At 33.2% G+C, this 27,015-nt stretch overlaps 2 protein-coding genes across 7 annotated transcripts; both read left to right on the top strand.

The window, feature by feature from the left end:
- Positions 1 to 957: 957 nt before the first annotated feature.
- Positions 958 to 16,300, top strand: LOC111056783 (2',5'-phosphodiesterase 12). 5 transcript variants are annotated; one of them, XM_039442841.1, is made up of 9 exons: positions 993 to 1,402; positions 2,007 to 2,085; positions 8,887 to 9,026; positions 9,889 to 10,051; positions 10,520 to 10,652; positions 11,296 to 11,451; positions 12,821 to 12,938; positions 13,814 to 13,965; positions 16,132 to 16,300. In XM_039442841.1, exons 3-9 carry the CDS (start codon positions 8,987 to 8,989, stop codon positions 16,240 to 16,242), a joined length of 873 nt encoding a protein of 290 aa, XP_039298775.1. In that variant the 5' UTR covers positions 993 to 1,402; positions 2,007 to 2,085; positions 8,887 to 8,986; the 3' UTR covers positions 16,243 to 16,300. The 5 variants fall into 5 exon arrangements, with proteins under 5 accessions (XP_039298762.1, XP_039298769.1, XP_039298775.1 ...); XM_039442845.1 differs by having other exon boundaries at positions 999 to 1,153; XM_039442828.1 differs by having other exon boundaries at positions 958 to 2,085.
- A 2,729-nt stretch (positions 16,301 to 19,029) lies between these two features.
- On the top strand, positions 19,030 to 26,712 carry LOC111045572 (PI-PLC X domain-containing protein 1-like). 2 transcript variants are annotated; one of them, XM_039442797.1, is made up of 7 exons: positions 19,030 to 19,277; positions 20,006 to 20,081; positions 21,297 to 21,611; positions 22,281 to 22,543; positions 22,949 to 23,147; positions 24,790 to 25,084; positions 26,348 to 26,712. In XM_039442797.1, exons 2-7 carry the CDS (start codon positions 20,006 to 20,008, stop codon positions 26,652 to 26,654), a joined length of 1,455 nt encoding a protein of 484 aa, XP_039298731.1. In that variant the 5' UTR covers positions 19,030 to 19,277; the 3' UTR covers positions 26,655 to 26,712. The 2 variants fall into 2 exon arrangements, with proteins under 2 accessions (XP_039298731.1, XP_039298724.1); XM_039442790.1 differs by having other exon boundaries at positions 19,033 to 19,244.
- Positions 26,713 to 27,015: the final 303 nt, after the last annotated feature.

The raw sequence follows: 27,015 nt of genomic DNA, 5'->3' as shown, positions 1-27,015 counted from the left end.
GAAACATTCCCTCCAAATTCCTTTGTCAATTTGTCTATTGTTGCAAAAATGGAGATTTCACAATCAACACTATTAACACTAAAGCTGTTGCAAAAGGTGTAGGGAACTTTGTAAAAGTGTGAAATTATACATCAAATTGAAGATAATTCAATGCTCTATAAGTTCATAATCAGCATGGATTTTTCCCATCGATTTTCAAAAAGTTTTGAGAGGAAAAAATGAAAAAAGTTGGAGGCAAATGTGTTTTTTCAAAAATGTCACAAAATGAAAAATGTCAAAAATGAAAACTAGAGAAGATATAGAAAAAAATATGAGACAAATATTTTAGGAAATTATGTAAGCTTCAATATTGTATATAGTAACAGTTATGTCCGTAAGATTTATAGTTTTCGAGTTATATGCGGGAAACCAAAAAATAGTACGGTATACCTTTGAACCATCCTCACCCCCTTATCGGAGTGTGTAGGGGTTGGGACTTTTGATATGTTCACCTCCTTACCACCCTTAACAGAACTGCGGGGTCAAAAATTGTCTTCCAAACTTCTTTTTCTTTACTGTACCCTTTTTTGAGCATTCATTGCCTGGACTATTATTTTGTTAATGCTGTCTTTTAAAAGCCTATCGACAAGCTGCTCCGATGGAAAGTATTCGATATTTTTTTCGATACTACCCGTTTGTGGATGTGAGAAAGTGGTCACCCAGCAGACGAAAACAAAAAAAATAGAAATCGATAACAATAATTTTATTGATTAACGTCATCATTCGACTGGAAAGTTTTCATTTCCATGAGGATAATCGAGGTATCTAAGTAGTTAGTGTAATCAGTATTATACTGTACTTGAAAACTTGAATAGTTTCATAATTTGAAGACAAAAAGCAAACTATTTGTCAAATTTGTTTCAATTATTTTACGTTGGCAACATGATTTCATGTTTCCAATATGAAATCAGCTGTTGTAATAAAGAGCAGCAGCTGATACAAGCGCACGTCTAAAATATTTTAGGTTAATTTACCAGCTTTGGTAGAGTTGCATGTTTATTGCACTATTTTCTCTCACTTAATAAACTAATAAATTGTTTTAGGAACTCAGCCAACTTCAACATGTCAATCGGAACATTATTTTTCAACCACAGAAGAAATTGATTTAGCTTTAGTAAGTTGTTGAATTGCTATCATTCCTTTCATATGTATCTTTTTTATTTCTCATTTAAAAAAAATATTCGGTATGATGATGTTAAAATAATTTATAGCTACTGCTATGACTGTATTTGTGTGGCGCTTCAAAGTATTTCAAACAGTTATTCGTTCATATAGTTCAACTCACAATATAAATTTGAAAGTTCGCTTCATGGAAAAACCAACAGCTTATTTTCGTCTACCTGATGGATGTGAAACATTTCAGGTTAGTTTTCTGTACAAAAATGAAACATTAAATATAGAACGTGAGTGTAATTTTAATAGGAAACTGAGTGAAAAAATTGGAGATTTTTTGAATAGAGTTAAAGTAAACATAAATAAATTAAAATCTTCCAAACGTAAGAAGAAACAAAAAGGACAGACAGGGCTAGAAGTTGATAGTTGTGAATCCTCGGCAGGTCTACTTCAAGATGGTTTTTTGATTGATCATGAGACAATCTGCAAGGATGCAATCTTCTTTAACAAAGCTCCGGAGACCTTGATACTTAATATAAATGATGTGGAATATTCTGTATCTATAAATTCACCCTGGGTAAATGAACTAAGTTTGCCATCAAGCATGCTAGCTGGATTTGTTATATACCCTTCTAAGTTTAAAGTTTTGTTCACTGAACAAAAAGATTGTTCATTTACTTGGTTGAGAAAAAAAAGCAAACATGCTCCACGAAGTGAAGAAACTGGATGGGAAAGAGTTGGAGATGGCTTCATCTATTCTTCAAAAAATGAAGATATTGGATATTATTTGAAACTGATCTGTGAACCAAGCAATAATAATTTGAAGGGTCCTGAAGCATCAACTGTCTCTACAGACCCTGTTGAAGCTGGTCCGGGACTGTGTCCATTCGAGAGTCGTCACCCATTCACCAGTACACGGTTGTCCGGAAATGAGTAAGTCCAAGACTAATAAAATAATTGTTTGGTGGATGTTATCTAATTGAATGCTTTTGATGTAATGCTTCTTGCTTGGTAATTTACAAAAAGTTCTCTCAGTTCATAAATTTGTTTATTGAAAAATATTTTAATGACACATCTTTCTGTTAATTAATACCCAGAATGCGACCGTTCAACTAATTTTTCTACTAATGCATTAAAACCTATTCTGATCATCATCGCTGATGTTTTCATCGGAAATCTAGGTACGATACCAAAGCTTTGTTTTTTGTAGTTTAGAAAATAATGTTAGGTCACCTCTGGTATCACCCTTACCAGAGACGAATAATGAATTTCTTGATCTATGGATTACCTTTTCTCTATGGTGATACCGTGATATCATATATTCTTTATAGGCCTACAATTGAAAAAATAAATAAAATTGTAAAAACACGGTATTTATAAACAAGCCTTTAACGAATTTTTGGGAACCTGAACCAAGTTCTGATTGCCACCTAAAAAGCTTAGAAAAACATTTTCATACTTTAACACTGCTTGGTACTAACTTGAGATCAAAAGATAGGTTATTCAAAATTCAAGATTCGTTTATTGTCAGAACATTAAAAAAAATAATGCAAGACATCGTCAAAAAATATAAAAACAATCACAATTTTAACAATTTATCACAGGTCATAGAATTACATCACTGGTCATATTATGTAATCAGCGTCTTAAAAAAGAGCTTTATTCTAAGCTCTAGCTCTACTCTTCCAAGAATTGCATGCTTTGAGGACAACTAGGCTATAATTATCAAAATTCCTTGTTAAACTTTTCAATAACTATTATATTATTGTAAGTATACCGGGTGATTTAAAAAGAACTTTTTACATTTAAAAGAAAATCTTATTAAACAAGGTACAGTTTTGGTGTTGTTTTAAAGGAAACACAATTTTTTTACCTTAAACTTAAGATTTTCTATGTGATTCCCGTTGGTTATCCTGCAGACATCTCATCGATAATCGATTTCTTCCCAGACTCGCACTAGCATTTCAGGCGTAACTTGCTCAACAGCAGTGCAAATCCTTGCTCTAAGTTCAGTCAGGTGGAGTGGTGGTATATACACCATATCTTTTATCAAACCCCGCAAGAAAAAATCCAGCGGTGTTAGTCTGGGGAACGAGGGGGCGATGCAATTGGCGCATTACGGCCAATCCACTGATTTGGAAAGCGGTCATTAAGAAAATTCCGGACGTCAGTCAGATAGTGTGGTGGTGCGCCATCTTGCTTAAAGAAAACATTTCGTTCTCGGTCATCCTAATCGATCTTTGGTATCAAAAATGTTGCAATATATCAAGGTACTTGGAGTACAAGGAGTATGCAGCGCCGGTCTGGAGTCCTTATGAGATCACCTATGTAATAAAACTTGAGAGAATGCAAGATAAATTTCTAAGATTCCTCTTCAAAAAATTCGGGCATTCCTGTGAGAGAGGATTTCCTACACGTCGATTAAGATCATTGTTCGAAGTTGATGCTCTTAAGCTTAGGAGAGAGGTACCATCGTTGATTCTTTTCCGTAAGATACTAACGAATGAGGTTGATTCTTCTTACCTCCTTGGAAGAATTGGATTCGCCGTGCCCACTCTCAGGCGTAGATGGCATTCCCTATTCGCAGTACAGAGGTGTAGGACAGTTAGTGCATATTTCCCCCCCTCAACCACATGCCAAGATTGTTGAACGGACTTAGCTGTGGGATGGACGTGTTTTCTGATGGCCCATTAAGTTTCAAGCGCACAATAACGATGCTTCTGAGAGAGAATCAGAATAACTGAATTTTTAATCAGCAGCCATAATTTTCGCAAATATTCCTATCATTATAAAAATATCACTCTTTTCACTTCAATTTTCCTTCATTTGCACATTCAAACTCATTTTATTCTTACTCACCCCTTATTTTCAAAGTTCTTTGCTGGCAGTTATCATTATCACCCTCATCCTATCATTCATCATTCATATGAGACTGCATGCTCTCTCATCATCTTTATTGATAACACCTCTCCTTCATCACTTCATATATTCATTTTCACCATCACTTTCACCATCAACTCTATTAAGGAATGTTTTAGAAGTAGTTTACTAAGTATTATTATTTTTAGACATTAGTTTTAGTATCTTTTTTTTATTAAAGCGTATACTGTACTTATTGTTGTGTTAAGGAAACATATTTGGGTCATTACCTGTTGTTTCCGATGTGATATTGTGAATAAATAAATACACTACGCCGATTTTCAAACCAAGGAAAGTAATCTTATCGGATCTATCTAATCTTATAATTAGTCTAATATATTTTAGTTTTATATATTAGTATATATAATTATATATTATTGCTATATAATAATATATATATATATATTAGTTTATATTTTATAGTTTATTATATTAGTCTACTATATCTAATCTAATATCGTATCTAAGTAATCTTATCGGAAGGTATCTTATCGTGCTGCTAAGCAACGAGTTTAAGCCGGCCGGCCAGTGTGCTTTTAACCAACTAGGCTACTAAAGTTTTATTCTTGTTGAAATTCTTCCCAGTTTTGTTCCAAAGTGATTTTTTATAAATTTCGGAATTATGGAGTGTGACCGTTGTCAAGGGGAAATAATTAAGGATAGTGTAAAGTGTCATGATTGTCAAACTGATTTCCACCAGAATTGTGTTGGACTATCGAGAGAAACAAGAAATAAGAAATGAAAATGCTAAAATTGCACCGGTACTACACCCTCTGTGAGTGCCAGATCTAATAAAACGGATGATGGTGAAGTATCTAATGAGACACTATTAAGTGCAATCACCGAATTTAGACAAGAAACTAATACAAAGTGAGAGGAGAATAACAAGAAGTGGGAGGAAATGAAGAAACAGTTCAACGACGTTAAAGATAAGTGTAATAAAACATGTGAAACTGTCAGTGAATTGGAGAAAGAGAACGCGCGTCTTAAAAATGAACTGAAAAACGTGAAACAAAATGTACAGGACCTCCAACAGCAGACGCAGAAAACAATATTTTAATATCAGGCGTACCGGTAACTTACAAGGAAAATGTGTTGGGAATATTAGAGGATTCTTTATTCTTTACTGTAATCCAGGAAAATATTAGGAGCTACAAATTTATTCTAGTATTACAAAGCCTGGGTTATCATTTCACATGCATTATTTTAACGGATGCTTGGCTGAAAGATGAGAGCGATTTGATGGAGATTCCTGGCTACAATTTATTCAGATCATATAACAATATTAATCAAAGCGATGGAGATTTTGTTTACATTGACAATGAGATAACTGCTTCATGTCGCGAGATTCAATTAGGAAATATTGCTACATCTCTCTCCCTCACTTTTTATTGGGCCGGTGTTCCTTTTGAACTGCTTGCAATCTATCGTAGCCCCAACTCAAGTCTTGAAATTTTTATTGAATCTATTGAATCTTACTTTAACCAACAGAGAAATGACGCTAAATGTATAAAAATCTTCAGTGGTGATATAAACTGCTAATCCACATACTCTGGAAGAAAAGTACTTGGATGTAATGAACGAGGCAGGCTTTGTTTCATGTGTCGATAAGGTGACCAGACCGGTCAGCAACACCTGCATCGATCACTACTTTGTCAGATTACCGCACACTTTCCAAGTTTCAACAACTGTAGTACAAACCGCGATCACCGATCATTATGCCATATGTCTTAATCAACTCATAAAATAGACAAACTTCCTGAAAAAGATGAATACTATTTTAAAATTGATTGGAATCGTGTTCAGAATTCCTTGTCTGTACAGGTTTGGGACCGTGTAATCGACGAAAATAATATCAACCTATCAACTAATCTATCTATAGGAACTATTCATAATATTATACTTGAGAAAACATCTAAAATAAAAATAACATCAAATAATAAAAAAATCAAACCATGGATTACCAGAGGTTTAATAAATTCAATACGTGACCGCGATAAACTTGAGAAGAAACTTATTAGACAGCCCTACTGTATCGCTTTAAAAAACGAATTTATCCGATTCAGAAACTTATTACACTCAACCATTAAGCGAGCCAAACATAACTATTACAAGAATAAAATTGATGAGGTTTCATATAATCCTCAAAAGTTTTGGACCGCAGTGAAAGAGATTGCTGGTAAATCAAAATGCCATCAATCAATTCCATTCAATTCATTTTCTAAAAATAGAGACTCCACCCAAACCCAAAATATTAAAGATATCTGCAACAATTTTAATCAATATTTCACGTCCGTTGGATCTTCCCTATCCCAATCGTTGAACCCTGTTGGAGAACCAGAAATTAATGATTCTGAGTATGGAGTTGATGCACTATTTGAGTTTAAAGATGTCACAAAAGATGAACTAATGAAAGTGATACATAGTCTTAAAGATGGGAGTGCTCCGAGGTACGATCTCATTCCAACTAAATTAATCAAAGAAAATCTTGAGTCATTAATTAATCCTATCCATCATTTAATAAATTTAAGCATTCGTACAGGACAGTTTCCGGAAAATCTAAGAATAGCAAAAATCATCCCAATCTACAAATCAGGACCTAAAAATCAATTTTCAAACTGCAGACCCATATCACTTCTAACAACATTGTCTAAGATTATTGAAAAATGTATTAAATTACAGTTAACAGAATATTTGACAAATAATAACATACTTGCAAAAATCCAATATGGATTTCAAAAATAAAAAAATACCAATGATGCTCTATTTGATGTAACCAAATATATAATTGAGTCAGTTGAATTGAAAAATAAAGTTTTAATGACGTTCCTGGACCTGGCCAAGTCATTCGACTCTATAGATAGAGGCAAGCTCTTCAAGAAGCTTGAAGCTATTGGAATTAAAAATACTGCTTTGCAGTGGTTCAAAAGTTACTTCTATGAACGCCTTCACTTTGTTCAAATTGATGGTAAATGTGGTGAGAGGGACAGTGTTGACTATGGGGTGATTCAGGGAAGCACTCTGGGTCCAATATTGTTCCTTATTATATACATCTTTAACATTGCAAAGCTCAACACGACAACCAAGATATTTCTATTTGCTGCTGACAAGGTTGTTGTTTCTGTTGGCAAGGATTGGGTGGATGTATATAAAAATGCCACTATAGACCTTTCAAAAATAAAAAAACTGGTTCGACCATAACAGCTTAAACAGTAGATATAACTAAAACAAAGTATATGCCGATCCTAACAAGGAACCAATCAGATCCAGGCTCAAGGCAGGTGGAAATGCATACATGTACAGATTTAGAATCCTCAGTCTGTACATGTGGATCAAACATGAGAGTTGACCAATACAAATATCTTGGGAATATTTTTGACCATCACTTGAGTTGGGTTCCCCATATTCAATGTGTCAAACAGAGGCTTAGAAGGATGTTGTATGGACTCTCTCAGCTTAGCCAGGTACTAGACATTAGATTGTGTTAGAGGATCTCCGATGCATATGTCCAATCAATATTGCAGTATGACATAATAGTTTGGGGAGGTGTTTCATCCTGGAGCCGCTGGCCGTCACTCAACGCACAATAATGAAAACTATCCTGAAAAAAGAATCCAGGTACCCCACGTTGCTGCTATTCTCAGACTTCCCTGTGCTCAATCTAAGACAGTTATTTATTAAAACAATTCTCACATATATAAGGAAACATAGAATAAACCTATTTGCTAATATACAACACAATTATCAAACACGACTCAAGAACAACCATGGATAATCAACACCTAGATTAATGCATGGAATAGAACTCAAAATCACCATACTACCTAACTCAAATTATCTATAGGAATTTGCCGGTCAGGGTGGCTGAGGATTGCAGCGACGTGGTGTATAAAAGTATGTTGGTCGGGTGGCTTTTTGGCATAGGCTGGATTGGAACTGAGGAACTGCTCCATTCACCATACATCTAGTATAACTTACCAGCTCAATTTAATTAAAATATAACTTTTTCGCTTCATTGCTGGTCTGAGGTTCCCTTGCTCTCCCACTTGTAAATTTATAATCAACTCTGCTCTGCTATTGATAAAGAATTTTTTGAACAAACTATAAACAACAGTTACATTTACTTATATAGGTTGTATAAAACATAAAGTTAATAGTTCATAGCACAGATAAAGATAAATGTTACTCTATTTTCATGCAAGAACTCTCCCCCATTCACAGACGTATAGTCTTCTTGGGGAAATTCCACGCCATCTGTATACTAATATTAATGTAATAATGTATCATTTTCTATTTGAATTGATGTATTTTATTCATATTGAATTTATGTAATTCTACATTTTTTTGTAATGCTATGTGGAAAATAAATTGATTTGATAATTTAAGCACAGTGTATTATTGAAAAAATCATCTTCAATAATGATAAAAACGAAATTATCATTATATAATGCATATTTGAATGAAAATACTGTTAAATATGGTCATTTGAATTTTGCTCAAATAAAAAGTGGAATTGTCAATAAAAAAAACACAGCTAGCACGCTCGGGTCCAGTGAAGGCAGCCGTCTTTGACGTAACTGCCGCTAGCGCTTGTACGGCGTGACCAGGAACTAGCGGACTACGCGAGTTAAAACTTGGAGTGTTTTCCTTCAAAACAGCTGTGTATCTTGTTTAATAAGATTTATATGAATTTTCAAAGTTGTCAAGTCCTTTTTGAATCACCCGGTATAATGTTTGTAGTGTATAAATTTCTTCAGGCTTTCACCTCTTCCTATGACAACTAGGCTTCTAAATTTTCCATTTTGTCTTTTTCAGGTTTCGTGTGATCACTTACAATATCCTTTCTGATATTTACACAGAAACTGCGGAAGCTCTCAGTCATTTATTCCATTATTGCCCCCGTTATGCTCTGAAAATGGATTATAGAAAACAACTGCTTATCAAAGAAATACTAGGTGAGATTTATTATCAATTATTCAATTTATAATAATTGTATTCCCTTAAAAATTAACTCAATAGGGTTAAACTAGGCGTAAATTACAATAGGCGTAAATTTAACTCATAATTAACTCTGAGTGTGATGGGGAGAAAACCTCTGGCATATCATTACGCGATTGCAAACAATCACCTCTTTCATTGTCTCTTTTTCTAGCCATCAAGCCATAATTAATAGCAGATAAATAATAATAATATCGAGTGACCTGGCTGGCTCAGGTCTGGTGTCAGAGTTTTCAGGTCGCAACTGATCAATTTCAGGGCCTCTGATGTGACCTAACGATTGCCTTTTAGGCAGCTGGGTCCGACGGCTTAACTTGTCCATCCGAGCAGATATAAGGCTCATTTGAAAAATATGATTTAATTATAATAATAAGGATTATTACTATTTTTATCATCAATAATTATCATCATTAAAAGAAAATATCTTTCCTGTGAATCGAATTAATTGGAGGTATCTGTTTAATACTCTGATTTCGTGCATGAAAATGTCCAGTACCTTACTATAAACGATATCAACACACCTTTACTGTCTCGACCGATAAATTGAGATTTCATAACTGAATTTGAAGCTTGATGAAGTTCAGTGTATATGTAGTACAAACATGACAAAAGTGCATAAATTAGGGTGCTGTTTAAAACCATTCGGATTCATGCTAAGCTACCGCCAAGCATGCTCTAGTCAGGCACATAAACAACAGAACTGTGGTTGGATTATTCTAAAAATAATTGTTGGCAGATTGCGTTCTCTCCCAGGGTTCATTCTGTCAGCTACAACTCAAATAGTGATTTGTAAGAAAATATAGATCGATTTTTTTGTAGGATATAATGCTGACTTGATATTCTTGCAAGAGGTGGATGAGTTCTTCTTCAACAGAGATTTGAAGTATGTATTGGGCCCCGCCGGCTACGAAGGGTGTTTCGCACTGAAAGGAAGTACTGTGAAGGAAGGTGTTGCTTGCTTCTATTCTAACGATAGATTCAAGTAAGTGTTCATTTGTTCAAACTCAATAATAATAAATTATTTTCATCGTTCATTAAATTTTTAATAATGGATTAAAAATAATTTTCCAATTCAATAAACAATCAAATTATGATTGTTTTAACTGCATTCGAAAATTTTAAGTTATCAGGTACAAACTTTTATTTTTTTCAATTTCTCTGTTTCAATAAAGATCTCAATTTTTATTTCATTCAAAAACTGATTGTAGACTATCTCATTGTTCTCTACAAAGAATTTACCAACTTGGTCCATTCATCGAACTTAGTCCATCTACGCAATCAAAAAATATTATTTCTCTGGATTTATAGAGAAACTATTATTTGATTGAACGTGAAATACTTGTTACTGTATTTAAGTATTTTTAATATTGTTGTAATATCAATATAATAATTGTATTCTTGAAAATTATGTAATATATCAATTCGTTATTATTTTGTTTTCCAATTGAAGGCTGTTGCACTCTGAATCGATTATACTGGGAGAAGTTATTCAAAATAATCATTGCTTGAATGAGATATGGGAAGTTATAAGCAAAAAGGAAGCCCTCAAACTGCGTGTGATTGATAGGCATACAACATTACAGGTAATTTATACCATATTCCAATAAATTACTATTTGTTTATTGTTCATTCTGTTTATTGTTCATTACCTCTTTTATGTTGGTGTTTGTTGCTGAAATTGGTGATGTTGCTGTTTGAACTGCTTTTATTATAAGATATTAAAGGATCTATCATCTGTTCCATATCTAGTAGAATACAACTCTCATTGAGATGGATAATCCTCTCATTATCTCAACAATGATAATAATTATCATTGCTAATTCATGATTGATATTCGCCCGTCTCTCTCGCTCTTAACTTCTACAAGGAGTGCTCTTCCATGATAGTTTTGCTCTAAAACACAGATCTCATAGACCATAAAAAATTATGTTTTCCAGCTCAAAGAATGATTATCAGAGATCACGTAATTTCTTGAAACAGTTGATAAAATTCATCTTGAAAGGAGTGGGTATTCGAATTTCGGAGTTTTTATTTTATCTGAGCCTATTTCAATTTTTTCTACACTTGTTTGGTGTATTATTTCATCAGTAAGTTATTCCATTTTAACAAAATCATTGTGGCATTGCATGAAAGTGATTATAAACTGATCTAGTTTGGTAGAAAATCTATGCAATCTTTTCTTTATTCTGAACTTCCAGTTATTGTTTTTTCCTATGTTTGTTCTAGATACTGACTTTGGAAAGTTTAGACAAATCAGATGAATTACTTGTAGTTGCCAACACTCATCTATATTTTCATCCCGATGCTGATCACGTTCGATTAATCCAGGCCGGAATATCTATAAAGTACATCACTGACTACATAGACAAATTGAAGAAAGAAGTGAGTTCACATTTTGCACGATATAATTGAAATGAAATGAAAATGTTTTATTGGCAGAAATATAAAATTACAACATATTAGAAATTATAATAAAAGCAATACAAATTTTACAACATGAGAAAATACTATTACAAAATGAAATGCAATGCCAATTGAGTATTTGCATCTCGAGGTACTAAACCTGTTTGAGATGGTGATATAAAATTGATTACAAAACTATAGCGCTAAAATGTAGTTACTGAGGCCGACAGTCGCATATGAAGTGACACATATTACATAACAGTATCGATGATTTATCAATTTTAGCTTCGAAGTATATTGTACAATATTATGATATACAAGTAATTGAATTATAAAGATTATTATTGATTCTATTATATTGTATCACAGTATTATGTTTAATGCATCCTGATAATAATCTCAATAGACATATATTTGTCATGGATGCTGGTTGTGCTGAGAAATTGAGTGTCGGAGCTGTGTCCTGTTAACGCACAAAACTATCTAGTGTCATTTATAAACATTTCAAACATTTGCTCGCATTCAATAATCATCTACTAGAATAATAATATTAATAGTCATTAATAATAATAATAATAAATCCACAGGCATAATGCTGCATCGCGTGTGCTGTAATACCATTTACGGCACTCATACAGTCCAGACAACCAGCAGTGCTGCCTTACGTCCCATGTGATTATAGTCTGCTTTGGAGAATATTAATGCCGACTATACTGGAATTGTTCGTTCTCTACCACCAGGCTTTTATTCTATTTAATCTATTCTCTAATACAATTGTAAATCATACTGCAATGATTAGGGGAGAGCAAGAGGCTCAGCCCAAAACTGCTCTTCTTCCAAATTTGACAAACAGTAAAATTCCCAAAAGGCTACATTTCACTTTAAAAAATTCAAGTCCAATTTTCTGTCAAAAAAAAACTTGAAATTTTGAATTTAGAACAGCAACAACCCTGATATTGTTCTGGATTTGAATTTGATTGTAATATTTTTGTTATTGAAATCTCAGCTCCAGCTGAATGTGATATTGCTGCAAAGCAGGAGGGCTAACGGACAAAGTATCAGAAATTTCTGGTGAAACTACACGAACTGATCCCTGGCTATTCTGTTGAATTGATTGTGCTTATAATATTGGTGTCGTAGGCGGGGTTTGCAGTTTACCAACTATTTTTTTAATGTTATACAGAGCATCTGGTCGCACGGATACGGAAATGAATGAATGAATATTGTAGTTTTAATAATGCTTTCACCTAGCAATGAGTTGCAGTGTTGAATTCCCTTAGAAGAACATAATCTGAATGTGTTTCTACCAAGCTTATAGAATTAATTCAAGTGTTCAATGGTTTTTCAGACTCGTCGAAATGTGTCTCTCATCTTCTGTGGTGACTTCAACAGTGTTCCAGAGTGCGGAATTTACAAACTCATGACAACTGGTCTTGTACCAGATGATTACATTGATTGGAAAAGCAGTAAGTGTGCTGGTATACGGTTGAATTTTATATGAATAATAATAATCTTCTCAAATTAGACATTAAATAGAGGCTTACTTAGAAGTTACATTATATTTTATTACAATACGCTTTTATATTTATTCAAACTATAAAAGGTTTATCAATGTGAAGTACTTTCATTGATTATTATATTGATTTGATCTGGTAAATATGAAAAGTGAATCGAAGCTTGTTTATAAATTTGGGACGAAAATAGTTGAGGGCTCATTTGGTTTTTTCTCCCAATAATTTCAATGATGAAATTATATAGCCACAATTAATATATTATTAACTCATATATTAATAAGCTATCAACTGATAAAGAGAATTTCCATCTAGCTGTTTACTCTGTTGTAAATATTTGCAGTAGCAGAAGTCTTTGGGGTGATTTACAGCTTTTAATTGGGTAATTCGTTTAGTAATAATTATTGTCAGTTGGATTAAATTTCAACTTGATGGAATGTTTCCGAACTGCGTTAACTCTTAGCCAAACTGGTTTTTATAGCTTACACGCTTGTCAATAACATTTTATTCTTTATTATGGTCTGCTGTTAAACATGTAAACGATGATTGAAAATGAATGAATTCATTGATTGTATGTGAAAAAAATAACTCGTTGTATTACAGCTACAAATAAAACTGTTGCTGTCACATAAATGTGACATTCCAAGTGTTCAAAAATAAATGAATATTGTTTTCAAACACATCTTTATCAAGAACTCGAACAATTAGAAATGAAAGAAAAAATAACTGTTCAATTGAGATCACTAATGATCCTCTCTTGTCTCTTGAAGGATCGATTGTTCAGAATTAATTCCGGTAACCATAAACTAAATGAGTCATCTTATTCGCAGATAAAGAAGAAGCAGTAGAAGGTCTTAGTCTGAATCAGCCTTGGAGGATGGCAAGCGCTTGTGGTACCCCGCAGTACACCAATTTCATCCAGGCATTCTCTGGCTGTCTCGACTACATCTTCTATCAAACCGATCGGTTGGCTGTGACTCAGGTAAACAGAAGCTCGTGACTGATGTCCATTCATTTATGTAGTCTTCTTCAACTTGATAGAGTGATTCATCATAGATTATCTGTTGATTAATTTATTTATGCAGTCTTTTTTAACTTGATAAAGTGATTCATCATAAATTATCAGTTGATTAATTTATTTATGTAGTCTTTTAACTTGATAGAGTGATTCATCATAAATTATCAGTTGATTAATTTATTTGTGTAGTCTTTTTTAACTTGATACAGTGATTGATAATAAATTATCAGTTGATTAATTTATTTATGTAGTTATCTTTAACTTGATAGAGTGATTTATCATATTTGTTTGCTTTGTCAATTGAATATTTTATTTATTTTTTCAACAATGATGATACACATATCCTTACCATTCCATTCCCGAAATTTGATTGAAAATTAGTCCAAAAGAGGTTATGATTATTCATCACTTTTAAACACATATATTTTGATCCCAAATTTTTAGTCACAATGCTCGTTACACTACAAAAATAGATACAGTTATTACAGTAGATACAGTTAATTACAATGCATAGTAGGTAAAAATATGGAAAACATTTGAATCATAAGAATGTTGATTTTTTACCTAAAGGTGCAATTCCAACCGCGCGTCGTGGCTGGACCACATGATCTATAAATCTATTAGGTTCAACGATTCATTAGATAGAAGTTGTAAAAGCATGTAGTAGCCAGCACTTCTAGTTCGTTTGCCGCCATAACGTTTATACAACATAAAAATCACATGAATCATATAATCCAATAAATTTGTAGGTTAGGTGCTGAGGCACGCGGCTCGAGTCTTCGCTAAGTAATTGCACCTTTCGATAAATGAGATGAATATTGCCAACTTGACAAATAACCTTCAAGCTTTCTGTCAGCTTAGTGAGTCATTCGACGATTTTAATCGACTGACTCTGATATATTCAGATTCCACAAGTTCACATCAACAATATTATTTAGTTATGCTTAAATATTCTTCAGCTACATTCAATTTTTATAATGTATTTGGATTCGAGGTTTACTTGAAATTTTGTATTTAAGTTCCTCTTTTCCAAGTTGCATAAACTGAATTATCGTTCAGCGTCTGAATATGTGTTTTACTATTCAGGGTGTCCCAAAAAAGATGTAATCGCCGAAGATCATACATTCTTCATGAAATTTGCAACAATGTGCAGTAAAGTTTTCTTTTATTTACCTTAGTTTTCGAGATGTTTTTTCTTATATTTTTGAAAATGACAATAACTAGAGAAATATCAGTCAAAATTTAATTCCAAGGATATGGTTGGAAAGAGGAAGAAATTATCAATAAAATTCTTATAATTTGTTCCTTTGTTTAACGTTTTTGAACTTTTTATGAGCGTTCGAACTGTCTGAAATTTGGCTTTGAACTCGACGAATGTATTTTTTCAACTTTGAGCGCTCATAAAAAGTTCAAAAACGTGAAACATAGGAACAAATCATATGAATCTTATAAAACATTTCTTCCTCTTTTCAACAATATCTTAAGAATTAGATTTCTAGTTATTGACGTTTTTCAAAAATATCGAAAACCAAGGTCGATATAAGAAAATATTACTGGACATTTTTTGTTGCATATTTTATGTAGAATCTATAGCCTTCGGTTGTTACACCTTCCGTGGGACAGCTTGTATAAATGAAACAATGTTATTAGCGTATAATGGCGTTCAGACAAATTCATGTCTCCTGACCAAACACTACATAACATCTCATGATAATAATTAATATTATCTCAAAGAAATAGAGATATACACAGTCTATAAGTGATCCGTGGTCTAGTGGATAGAGTGCTTGCGTAGCAGCATAAAGATCCCGGGTTCAAACCCTCCCAATACTAAAAGTTTTTTAACCAGATCACTCTCGTGTTATCGGATGGGCACGTTAAACTGTCGGTCCCGGCTGAAGTATGACAGTCGTAAGGCCCATTGACGGCTTAAATTATATATTCAGGCGGTGGGACCTTCCCGCAAGGGACTCCCCACCAACAAAAGCCATACGAATTCACTTTTTATAAGTGGAAATTTAAGAGCTATGAGCTTTATATGTGTTGTGTATCTGTCATACGCTAATTAAATATTACTAGTTGAATGATTAAATTTATTGAATGTTTTGTTGTAATATTGGTACGTTGTAGGTGGTGCCATTCCCTACTGAAGAAGAACTGAGGCAGCATACAGCACTTCCCAGTGTCGTATTTCCTTCCGATCATATCGCTTCAATTGCAGATCTGCGTTGGACTAGTTGAACACTTACATCAATTTATGTAAATATAGCAACAATATAAATATATTGTTTTGGGATAACTCTTGTTGAATCATTTCATTCAAACAGGTATGCCTCTACATTATCATTGGTCACAAATATAATGCTTCAATTGTCCTTGGCTATACTTATATTACTTTTTCTTGTATTGGAATCCGTCCTCCGTTTCAGATTTCACGTGCTGAAGCGAACTTATTACAAAACTTGTGAATTTCAATTTCTATTTCCTATTAATATTTTCATATTAATTGAACTAGAAATAGATATTTATTTTTAATATTCATATTTCTAAATTTAATTTAATTTTTCCTCTTATTCATATTAATGTTATTCATTTTGCATATGTGCTCCTCATTCAACTCCCAACGTATTAATATTAATAATTTCAACTTATTCAAAGCCTAATAATATTGTCGAAATTTACCTATGACATTCGTGGTATGTTTTCCTTTGGAGCGGCACAAACACGAAAATGGGGAATGCTCCTAAAAACAAAAGCTGAATGTGGTTTTTGGTTTAGAATAACATACCATTATTGGACAATTGAACAATGTTAAGGTGTGTCTCATATTGAACGCATTAATTGGCTAGAACTCATTTACTGTAAACAAATCATATTCTACTATAGTGAGGTCCACGTTATAATGGCAGTGTTTGATTAGCAATTGTATTGCTATCCTTGTCTATCATTCAACAAAGCGGATAGCGTTATCTTTTTCTCGCTTTGCTCTGTTGCCAGATCGTCTTTTAACAATGTAGAGTCCTATTATATTAAGCGAGCAATTTCTGTATATCTGTATATATTTTTATATTTGTTTATTTATGACCAACGGACCTCGAAAACGGCACTAACGATTTTCACGAAAATTTGGAACAATGGAAAATTTGGTTTATGATATAAAAATTCGATTGCACTAGGTCTCATCCTTGGGAAAACTCGCTGAAGGACATGAAAAGGATAATAATTATTCATCCTTGGAAAAACAGATGATAATTTCGTCACCTGTCGATAACAGAAGATGCGTGTGCCTGTGTGGGAGATCTGTGGTGTAATCAATCAGCTTACCGTATCTCGCGAGAAATCTAGAAAATTTAATAGACTCGATTAAAATAATATGATTTGTTGAAATGACATGGTATATCATAATATTCAAAGTTAATCATTATTTTACAGTTTTAAGTGATTAGTGAGTGTTATTTTGTTATTCAATTTGGTTTGTAAACTATATCTAAATTAGAACTTTTCTGTTTTAAAATGTTCGGACTGAAAATTGTACCTGAATTCAAGTTTATGGAACATAACTTACTTTTTGGACTATTTATAGTGTACCTAAATCAAAATTCGGGGAAGAAACAGTTCTGGGCTGTGCCTGTTAGTACTTTCCCCAATCATTTTGAAGAATTTCAACGTTGTTCTCCTATCTTTCTTCACTGCCTTTATAACGTTTACCAATAAATAAATGACGAGCGAAGCTCGGTGCCCCGATATTTAATAATTAATCAACAAAATATTTTATCTCAATTATGAAAATTCATTATTAAATTATTGAAAAAATAATTTTTTGCTTAATAAAATATAATTTATTGATTGTTTTTAACGAGAATGAACAGTTAATATTACATCAATAAACCTGTATCAGCTACCGTCTATAGAAGGTATTGACAAGGCAGAGGATCGGCAACGTTGTTCTCCTATCTTTCTTCACTGCCTTTATAACGTGGACCCAACTATAGCTATTAGTAATACGCTCTTCCAGGAAGATTATAACTCAGAGAAAGGTTTTTAGTAGATGAATTTGAAAATCATAGCAGCCCACCCCGCCTCATGTACCATCAAGGACACAATCAAACTTCTCTCTGGATTTCTGAGTTTATTGACAGACATAATTAAAACAATTTGTCACTGAATTTTTGCTACAATCTTTGAAGTAGTATCAGGCGATTAAGACCAAATGATTATTCAGTTTCTGAGAAACATTTTCTACTTCTACACCACCTTCCGGAAAACACGCTATTAAGAGTTTACCGGACGTGAAATGAGGAAATTATTCTTCACTTCTGAAGAAGCATTCATCTGCATTCATGTAAGTGTACTTTGCATATTATCTACTTCAAGAATAGTTTCAAGTGCTGTAAAATTTATTAACTTTTAAATAAATTTCAAAAAATGTAAATTTTGAGAAGTATCTTTTTTATTTTAATACCGGTACATCAATATATTCCACAAAATCGAACCAACATAGGAGTTGATGGATTACGAACCTCGCTAACTTGCTAATGAAAATGTTTGTGAATTTAAAAATACATTAGTTCATAAACCATTGTTCAGTTTAAAATGTAATCCAAAAGTCAAGTTTTATCGTTAAAGAAACAAATATTATTATAGTTCCTCCAATCTGCTGTCGGCCAGGCTGGTCGAGTGGACTCAGACGATGCACCCTCCAATCTGCCAGCACTGCCTGGTCGTGGGTTCGAATCCCGCCCGCCGATGGGAACGTCTGATATTTTCAAAAAACTTTTATTTTAAATATTTTCTCTTCGAATTTGATGTATTCAAAACTATGATGTATTGAAGATATTCGAAGAGAAAATATTTAAAATAAAAGTTTTTTGAAAATATCAGACGTTCCTATCGGCGGGCGGGATTCGAACCCACGACCAGGTTGACTTTGATTGATCCGGCTGATAATATTTTCTCCTTTGACATGCCGTAGTAGTAGACTGAGTACAATATTAGACAGCAGACATTTGAAAAAATTTAGCATTCAAAAGATCTATGTTTACACTTTCACAGGTGGCTGTTGAGATTGATAGAGACATCTGTCAATAAAACAGTAATTGGAAATGAAGGTGAAAAGGAATGTAATAGCTCAACAATGAACATTTATCATACTTGATAATGTTGGCTGTCGCATTTATGATGTTCCGCTAGATGAAGATGTGGACGTTTATCTGCTGAAAGGGTGCAACATCGATCGAATCCAGGTATTTTCAAGGGCGCAAATCACCTACAGAATTGTTAGTCTATCAAAATTTATTCAGTTTTTCAATCTGATCACATTTTAAAACCCCTGATTTATGATGAAATGGATGAATCCGTGCAACTGTTGTAGTAAAAACAAAGAAAATTATTTTCCGTTTGAAAATGATCTGGACGTGAAAATATCAATTGCAGATGCAATAGAAAGAAGATAAATTCTTCTTCAGAAACAGGCTTGTCGGAATAAGAACATTTATAAAAAATTATAATACTACTTTGAGTTCGGGTGTTGAACAGTTATTGTTACCTGGAATTCACTAACATTGCTTTGAGTAAATGTAAATCATGACGAAAGTTGGAAAATTTGTTTTATTTTAATATTCTGGAAATTCCTGATCAATTCTAATTCTCCGATTAATGCTGTGTACTGTAATTGGTATTAATATATAGAAGACTGAATTGGATGAAATTTTCATTCAAACGTTACAGAATGGATAATATAAATTTCAATAAATTGTAGGGTCTTACTGTCACTATAATTTTATATTCAATTTTAGTAATAATACATCATTACCGAGGAAACAACTTGATGAAGCAAATCTTTAATGAAGTAGTCTCCTCTAGAAGGAGTGAATGTTATAAATTATGAGTACACCAATCTCATCCATAAATGTTTAATTCCTTGTAAAATATATCAATAAGCCTTGAATTGTTTTGTGATGTATTCAAGAAAGTTTTCTAAAAGAATTTATATATTTTATTTCAGATGTCTCATTCTTTTTGGATACTATTCGTTTCAGTTATTACATCCTTGACATCGGTGCTCTCTGATGGGATACAGGGTAATGAGCTTCAGTTTTCGTGTTGATAACTTATCCTTTCATGGTTTCTGAAATACAGAATCGCACTATGTAACCTTGGTCAAAAACTATTATAATACTGGATCCAATAAACTAGATCTTGGTTGAAGCAATTCACTTAGTCACATACCAAATCAGATATAGCTTAGTTGTTCAACCCATAACATCTATCATATTAACTTGCAATCCATTCAAAATAAAGGATTAGCCAAGTACCAAAATTTCCTTGACTCCTGTGCAATTAAGTTGTTTTTTATTTTTCTATTTGAACAGTTGATTTTCAAATTCATAGTATGCATTATACAGTAACACTCAGTTAAACGTCTCAATTTTTTTCAGAAGATTTAATATTGATTTTCCATATAGACATTTATAAATACAGTAGTTACTACAATTGACTATATTTAAGTAACACACTGTGTTACATACTGATTTACACACAATTGCGTGCTGTATTACTATTACCAGACTATTCCTAATAGATATATGTGCGTTTATACGCAAGATAAAGCAACTAATCTCCGTGAAATAGGAACTGAAAAGTAGTATAATTATCCTGACAATTTATGTAAAAACAAGTGAAGTATGAAACGTAGATAGACCAAATCAAAATTTAGCAAGCCAGTAGTACAGGTTTCTCTCAAATCTAAGGCATTCTTCAAACTTTACAAACTCCTTGTAAAATTCATTCATTTGGCTTTAGAATGTACAATACCAGCATGGTATGATCGTCGTCACACCAAAGAATGTGAGTTTTTCACTTTCAAGTTATATAAAAATACAATTGGATAACCAACAACAAAATTTATCCCTTCTTCTTGGCAGATGCACACAAGCATTATTAACAACGAAACTTTTTCATCTACACATTGATTATCAAAGCAAATATCAAACTTTCTGTATCACAATTCGAATTCACATGTTAATACATATGTCAATCACAAGTTAAAGTTTCTGTTACGATAATGTCAATCGTATTTGAGAAGAGAACAACTCCATAAGATTCAATTAGAACTGTGAACATACGAAATGTTCATTTCGCATTGCAAATCTTATCATACTGTAAATCACATCAACTCACATAATAATAATCCTGCCATAGATTGATATTAATTTTCCAAAAAAATGTCATATTCTAAAAGGACGAATTATCAATTCACATTTTGATGATCGTTTCAGCTCATGTGTTGTTTACAGATAGCAGTGCATTCTGCAATAAGCCGCAACTCGAGATTTGGATCTCATCGCTTCCTACTAAAGAACTTGTGATTTACTGGAACTTTGCCATAGATTATCCGGGTGGCTGGATCGGAATCTACTCTCAAGCACCTATCAAAGACTCTTCCGAACATCTAGTGTATAAAAAAATACCTTTGAATGAGACATCAGGGGCCGTATTGACTGACGTCAAATTGACGGGTGTTATTTTAGATACGGATTTGAAGTTCGATTCTCCAACGTATCTCGGCTACATGGCTGTGGCCTGGAAGAAGAATAATGGAAAGGATCAAGGTAATACGTTTTCTAGTTTCATTAAATGTAGAGGGAGGCCCTTTTCAATCTTACTGATTGCCAGCTGACATGTATGGTCATGGCAAGCAGAATGTCCTCCGATTGGCCAATTCTCACCAACTTCCAAAGTCTCTCATTAATTTGAAATACTCACTCACTCCCAGGGGCATCTATATGGTTTATAATTAAGCATATCCTATCTTTCTAATTGAATATTACAAGATGAGTGTGAGTTATCGATCAGACCTATTTTTTGTTTGAAATTCCTTCCAATGCCATTATGCATAGAATATGATAACGTTCAAATGGCCGCTTCGAATTCGTGTGTTGCGAAGTTACGAAGTTAAGTAGCATGATTACGTCATAAACTTATAATAAGTAACGATGATGAGCAATAATAAAACATCCGATTTATTGTGACTGAGCTTTGCCCTAAAATAAGCATTTTACCGTAGTCAGATCACACGCTCTTAGTGGCTACTGGGCGAAATAACCATTTATGGAAATCGAACATCCAAAATGTCGATTTTTTTATACGCTGTCTGGCAAATTGAATCGAATTACTGGAATCGCACTTTGTCCACATCAATATCGTCCAATTTTTTGTGCCTGGACACCTGTTTTGAATTGAAAGAACCTAGTCAAAAATGTATTTATTTTCTATTGCAGCAATAGTTGCTACTCAGTTACAAACTTACCCGCAATGGATGAAGCATTATTGGAAGTACATCAAAGATGTGCCAATGAATGAGATATTTCTACCAGGCACACACGACTCTTGCAGCTATGAAGGCATTATGAACTCATGCGATGAAGACAATAGCAGTAACCAGCTATCAACTGACATCACTTCGAAAGCAAAGTCATTTTTCGACAGTACTTTGCGATGGCTCAAAAAACTTCCTATTATTGAAGACTGGTCCATAACTCAGGTAAAAAGACAAATATTCAAAAATCATATTATAGATACTATTTAAAATTTCCATCACAAGAAATTATTATTTTTGGATCTTCAACTTTGCTCACAATCATGATACAAACAAAATTACTGAGGCTCCCCTCATTCACTTGTGAATCCTATTTTCCTATTCTACTTTAAAAATCTCATGTTTACTCGTTGTAGCTAACTCCTCTGTTTGCTATTTTCTATATATATTCATTCATTCGTTAACAATCTCAAATAATATTCTATATGATCAGAAGATGACAAGAGACAGAGCCCAAAACTGTATCTCTCCCAAATTTTGATGATCATTGACATAATTTTGACAAATGTTAATTTTCACAAATTTTGACATAATGCTCCTTCTATTCAATGAGTTTCAATTCCTTTGCAGAATGAGAATATAAGAGAGCAATTGATATCAGGCATACGATACCTTGATGTACGTGTGAAGAAAGACTCGAAAGGCTACTGGACTACTCATGGATATATTACTATGGAGAAGCTCGATGTGATTCTAGCACAGGTTGTTGAATTTGTATCGAATACTGAGAAAGAGATTGTGATAATTGATATCCATCAGCTACAATCTGGTAAGTGCTTCAAAGTATCCTTTCATCATAAACTGCTATTCTATTTCCTCTTGATTTATTCGAGGATAGGCTGATAAGTAATGCACACATGCTTGTAGTGCAAAAAACCAAATAACCCTCAGAAGCGAGCCTGGTGGCAGTGGAGATACTATTCATCCTCTACACGGCTGCGTAGTTTGAAGGCGTTGCGTTCATCAAGTTTGGTTTGGTTAGTGAAAGTATGGCGTTGTGTTCTGGTCTCATGTAAACGCGAATTAAACTATGTGCTGTTATTGAATTTTTAACTGCTGAGAAAGTGAATCATAGTGAGATTTATCATCGTTTAAAGGCTGTTTATTGTGACGATACTGTTGATAGGTATACCATGAATCAATGAGTTATAAAATTTCGAGATTGCCAACCTGGAAAATCCTCAATTGTTGACGAAACACGCAGTGGACTTCCAATCACTGCCAAATACGATAATCATCGTAAACTTGTCAAGGACTTGATTCAAAATGACTGGTGAATCTCTCAACAGGATATCGCAAACCAAGTTGGAAAATCCAAGAAACGTGTCGACTTCAATATTGAACAATTAGGATACGGTACCATAAATCTGTGCACGATGTGTACCACACCGCCGTCTGACGGACCACAATGAACACCGTCGATTGGAATGCTGTGAACAATTTTTGAAGCACTACTGTGAGGAAGGAAAAGACTTCATAGATCATTATTGAGAAGAATCAAGAACTAAACAGCCTCAAAACTATGATGAATCTCACTAGGATTCACTTTCTCTGCAGATAAGAATTCGATAACTGCGGGTTGTTTGATTGGCGTTGACATAACACCAGAACACAACGCCATACATACTTTCACCAACCAAACCAAACTGGATGAACGCAACGCCTTCAAACTACGCAGCCGTGTAGAGGATGAATGGTATTTCCACATTCCACCAGGCTCGATTCTGAGGGTTATTTAGTGTGTGCATTACTCAACAGCCCACCCTTGTATCTTAGGATATTATTATTTACTCTGTAACTTTTTATTACAATTGACTAGTTATAATTATTGATTATGGTTTCTTGGTACATTGCATTCTGCATTAACACGCTATTTTGTCATCTGAACATTAACATAAAGTCAATTATCTGATGAAATAAACGATTTCGTCCTATTACTTACTGACTAGCTATAGTCCTATACTTACTGCTTTAAGTATCCATTCTCAATGGGTTGAAAATGGATTTTTGAAACCCGAAAGTACTCCAGTCAGCAAGTGAAAAAAATCGTTTATTACATCAAATTATTGATTGCATGTCGGTGCTTGAATGACAAAATTGTGTGTTATGGTTATTCCTGAGATAATTATTATTCATCTTGTGAAATGTAGAACGCTGATTATAAATGCTATTTAGACATCCACTCAGTTGTTATAGTTTGGGTCTAATTCAAACTATCTCTTATCCATAGCTTGCGGTTAAATGTTTCCACTCATTTAAATGTTGAATTAACCCACAATATAAACAACATGTTCGCTCATTCCGAATTTAGTAATTGATTATGGTAAATAAATGTCTATGGTTAGATGAATATGACTGACTGGTCTGTTGATTCCAGTTTGATAATTCAATTGAACTTATGCATTCTACAGGCATTTCTAGCCAACAGGACCATTATGACTTTGTGAATTACTTGAAGAGTAAATTGACGGTGGATGGCAGAGAGGTGTGGGTAAATCCAAACGCTATTGAAGGCATTCTTTGGAGGGCAACTCCTGAGAAAATAATTGAAAATGGAAAAATCATCATCGCTTACCCAGATAACGACTTCCGGGATAACCATGACTTGGATATCCTTTGGCCAAAAGTTCATCAGTATTGGGGCAACAAACAAAACATTGATGATCTTCGAAAATATATACTAGAAAACATAAGTGAACGAAAAAAGTGAGTCTGGTTTAGTATTCTATACTCTATTGTTGTATTCTATTATGCTTATTCTATTATTATTCTATTGTATTCTATACTCTATCAATGTCAAAAGGCAATAGCAAGCTTAGAAGTAAAAATAAAAATATAAATCTCAGTACCCTTTGAAATTATTTTTCCACAACGTGTTTCGGACATTGATGTCATTTTCAAGTGATTAGAAATATATAAAAATATAATTAAATTAATTTATTTTTGAATCACTTGAAAATGGCATCAATGTCCGAAACATGTGAAAAAATAATTTTAAAGGATGCTGAGATTTAAATTTTTATTTTTATTTATATTAAATAAATTCTATATTATATAAATTTTATTTATATTAATTCTTCAGTCCTAAAGAAAAAAGACAAGCTTAAGAGCTATGGTGAGCCTCTATAAAGTAGTTGTAGTTGATAATACTTGACGTATTTAATAGTAATTACTGTTCTGATAATTTTTTTTGTCTGACATTATTTGTGTAATTTCAAATCTCATTACTATGCAAATATCATCTTTTGAATTTATTGGTTTTCTTTAATATTATCTTTTACCCCGTCTTCTTATCAATAGATTGATTATCAAAAAGCGAAACAATACGGTTTTGTTTTATACAATGGTGATTTCATTGTTATTTCTCAATAAATATAGATAAAAATCTTTTGATCTGAATGTTTAATAGACTCACTCTCTATTTCATTTATTTATCATTTTAATGAATACTATTCATTCTACCTCAAGCATGAATCACTGTTTAAACTTAATTGCAACTGACTTTCAAAGAATTTTGATGAAGAACTTTCAATAAGTTCTATTTCGTAGCTCGACTTGATTTAAAAAACTCTGCTCCATTGTTAACTTTAATATTCTCCTTTTCGAATATAAAAGATAAACCTCTCTCAAGTTTTTAGCTGTTCTACAGCGAAATTTATTTGTACTGTACTGGTTTATTTTGTATTATTTTTAATAAACTCATATCAATGTTTCCATACTCAATCAAATTTATCTTGATGATAGGAAAATGATAATACAAACATATCATCAGTTTTTGAACGGTTTATAGGATCATGTCAACTTGAAACCCAATCAATTTACCACTACGCTATTCAAGTATTGATCATTTAGATCAAACCAACCTACACTAATCTGTATTCGATACAGTATCATATTGATCAACTTGCAATCATTTCTTAAATTGATCATTTACATAACAGATAACATAATTTTTGTTTCTGATTCCAGCCAAGGAAGCTATAAGTACACATTGACAGCTGTGATGGCGCAACTCACTGGGAATCTGCGGAAGATACTAGATAACATGTCTGATGGCCTGAGTGCCCAAGCGGTTGAGAATTGCAAGAAGATTCACGACCTCTTCCTCGACGCCGACCTGAGTCTGGACACCAACGTGCTAGCCGTTGACTTCTTCCGAATCATGGGAGTTGTAAGATTGGCATTCATATGGAACGAGCGAATCTATTACAAGACAACATGCGATCCCCGAGAAACCTACTCAGATTCCTATTACCAGAAAATTCTGAATCCTTAGAAGTCGCTGCATGTTTCACTGATAAATAGCTTTAATAAATCCGAAATTTAATCAATGACGATTTAAATTTTATGCATCATGCATCTTCCTACCTCTACAAAAATAAGTGCTCTGAACTGAGTAGAGAAATTCACGAGAATATTGAAAAATTAAATGTTTTTTCAAGTAGGTTCAAAATATGATCTCTATCAATTTAATAATACTCGTCACTGTTACTGGAGGAGTAGGTTTCCTTTATTTGATTCGAAAAATATGCGAGAACCTTGATTTGATTTGAAGAGTCGTGGATTTGAATGCCACCTTGTGCGTGCTTGTTTATTCATGTCATAATTCCAAAACATCAACCTCGCAAAAAAATTAA

This window comes from Nilaparvata lugens, chromosome 1, assembly GCF_014356525.2.
Source record: "Nilaparvata lugens isolate BPH chromosome 1, ASM1435652v1, whole genome shotgun sequence".
Classification (NCBI taxonomy): Eukaryota; Metazoa; Arthropoda; class Insecta; order Hemiptera; family Delphacidae; genus Nilaparvata; species Nilaparvata lugens.
This window is presented reverse-complemented; position numbering and strand designations above follow the sequence as displayed.

Coding starts and splice junctions, on each gene's coding strand:
- LOC111056783 (XM_039442828.1), top strand. CDS start 1,259: ATGACTGTATTTGTGTGGCGCTTCAAAGTATTTCAAACAGTTATTCGT. Junction 9,027..9,888: donor GCTTATCAAAGAAATACTAG/GTGAGATTTATT, acceptor ATTTTTTTGTAG/GATATAATGCTGACTTGATA. Junction 10,653..11,295: donor ATAGGCATACAACATTACAG/GTAATTTATACC, acceptor TGTTTGTTCTAG/ATACTGACTTTGGAAAGTTT.
- LOC111045572 (XM_039442797.1), top strand. CDS start 20,006: ATGTCTCATTCTTTTTGGATACTATTCGTTTCAGTTATTACATCCTTG. Junction 21,612..22,280: donor GAATAATGGAAAGGATCAAG/GTAATACGTTTT, acceptor TTTCTATTGCAG/CAATAGTTGCTACTCAGTTA. Junction 23,148..24,789: donor TATCCATCAGCTACAATCTG/GTAAGTGCTTCA, acceptor TGCATTCTACAG/GCATTTCTAGCCAACAGGAC.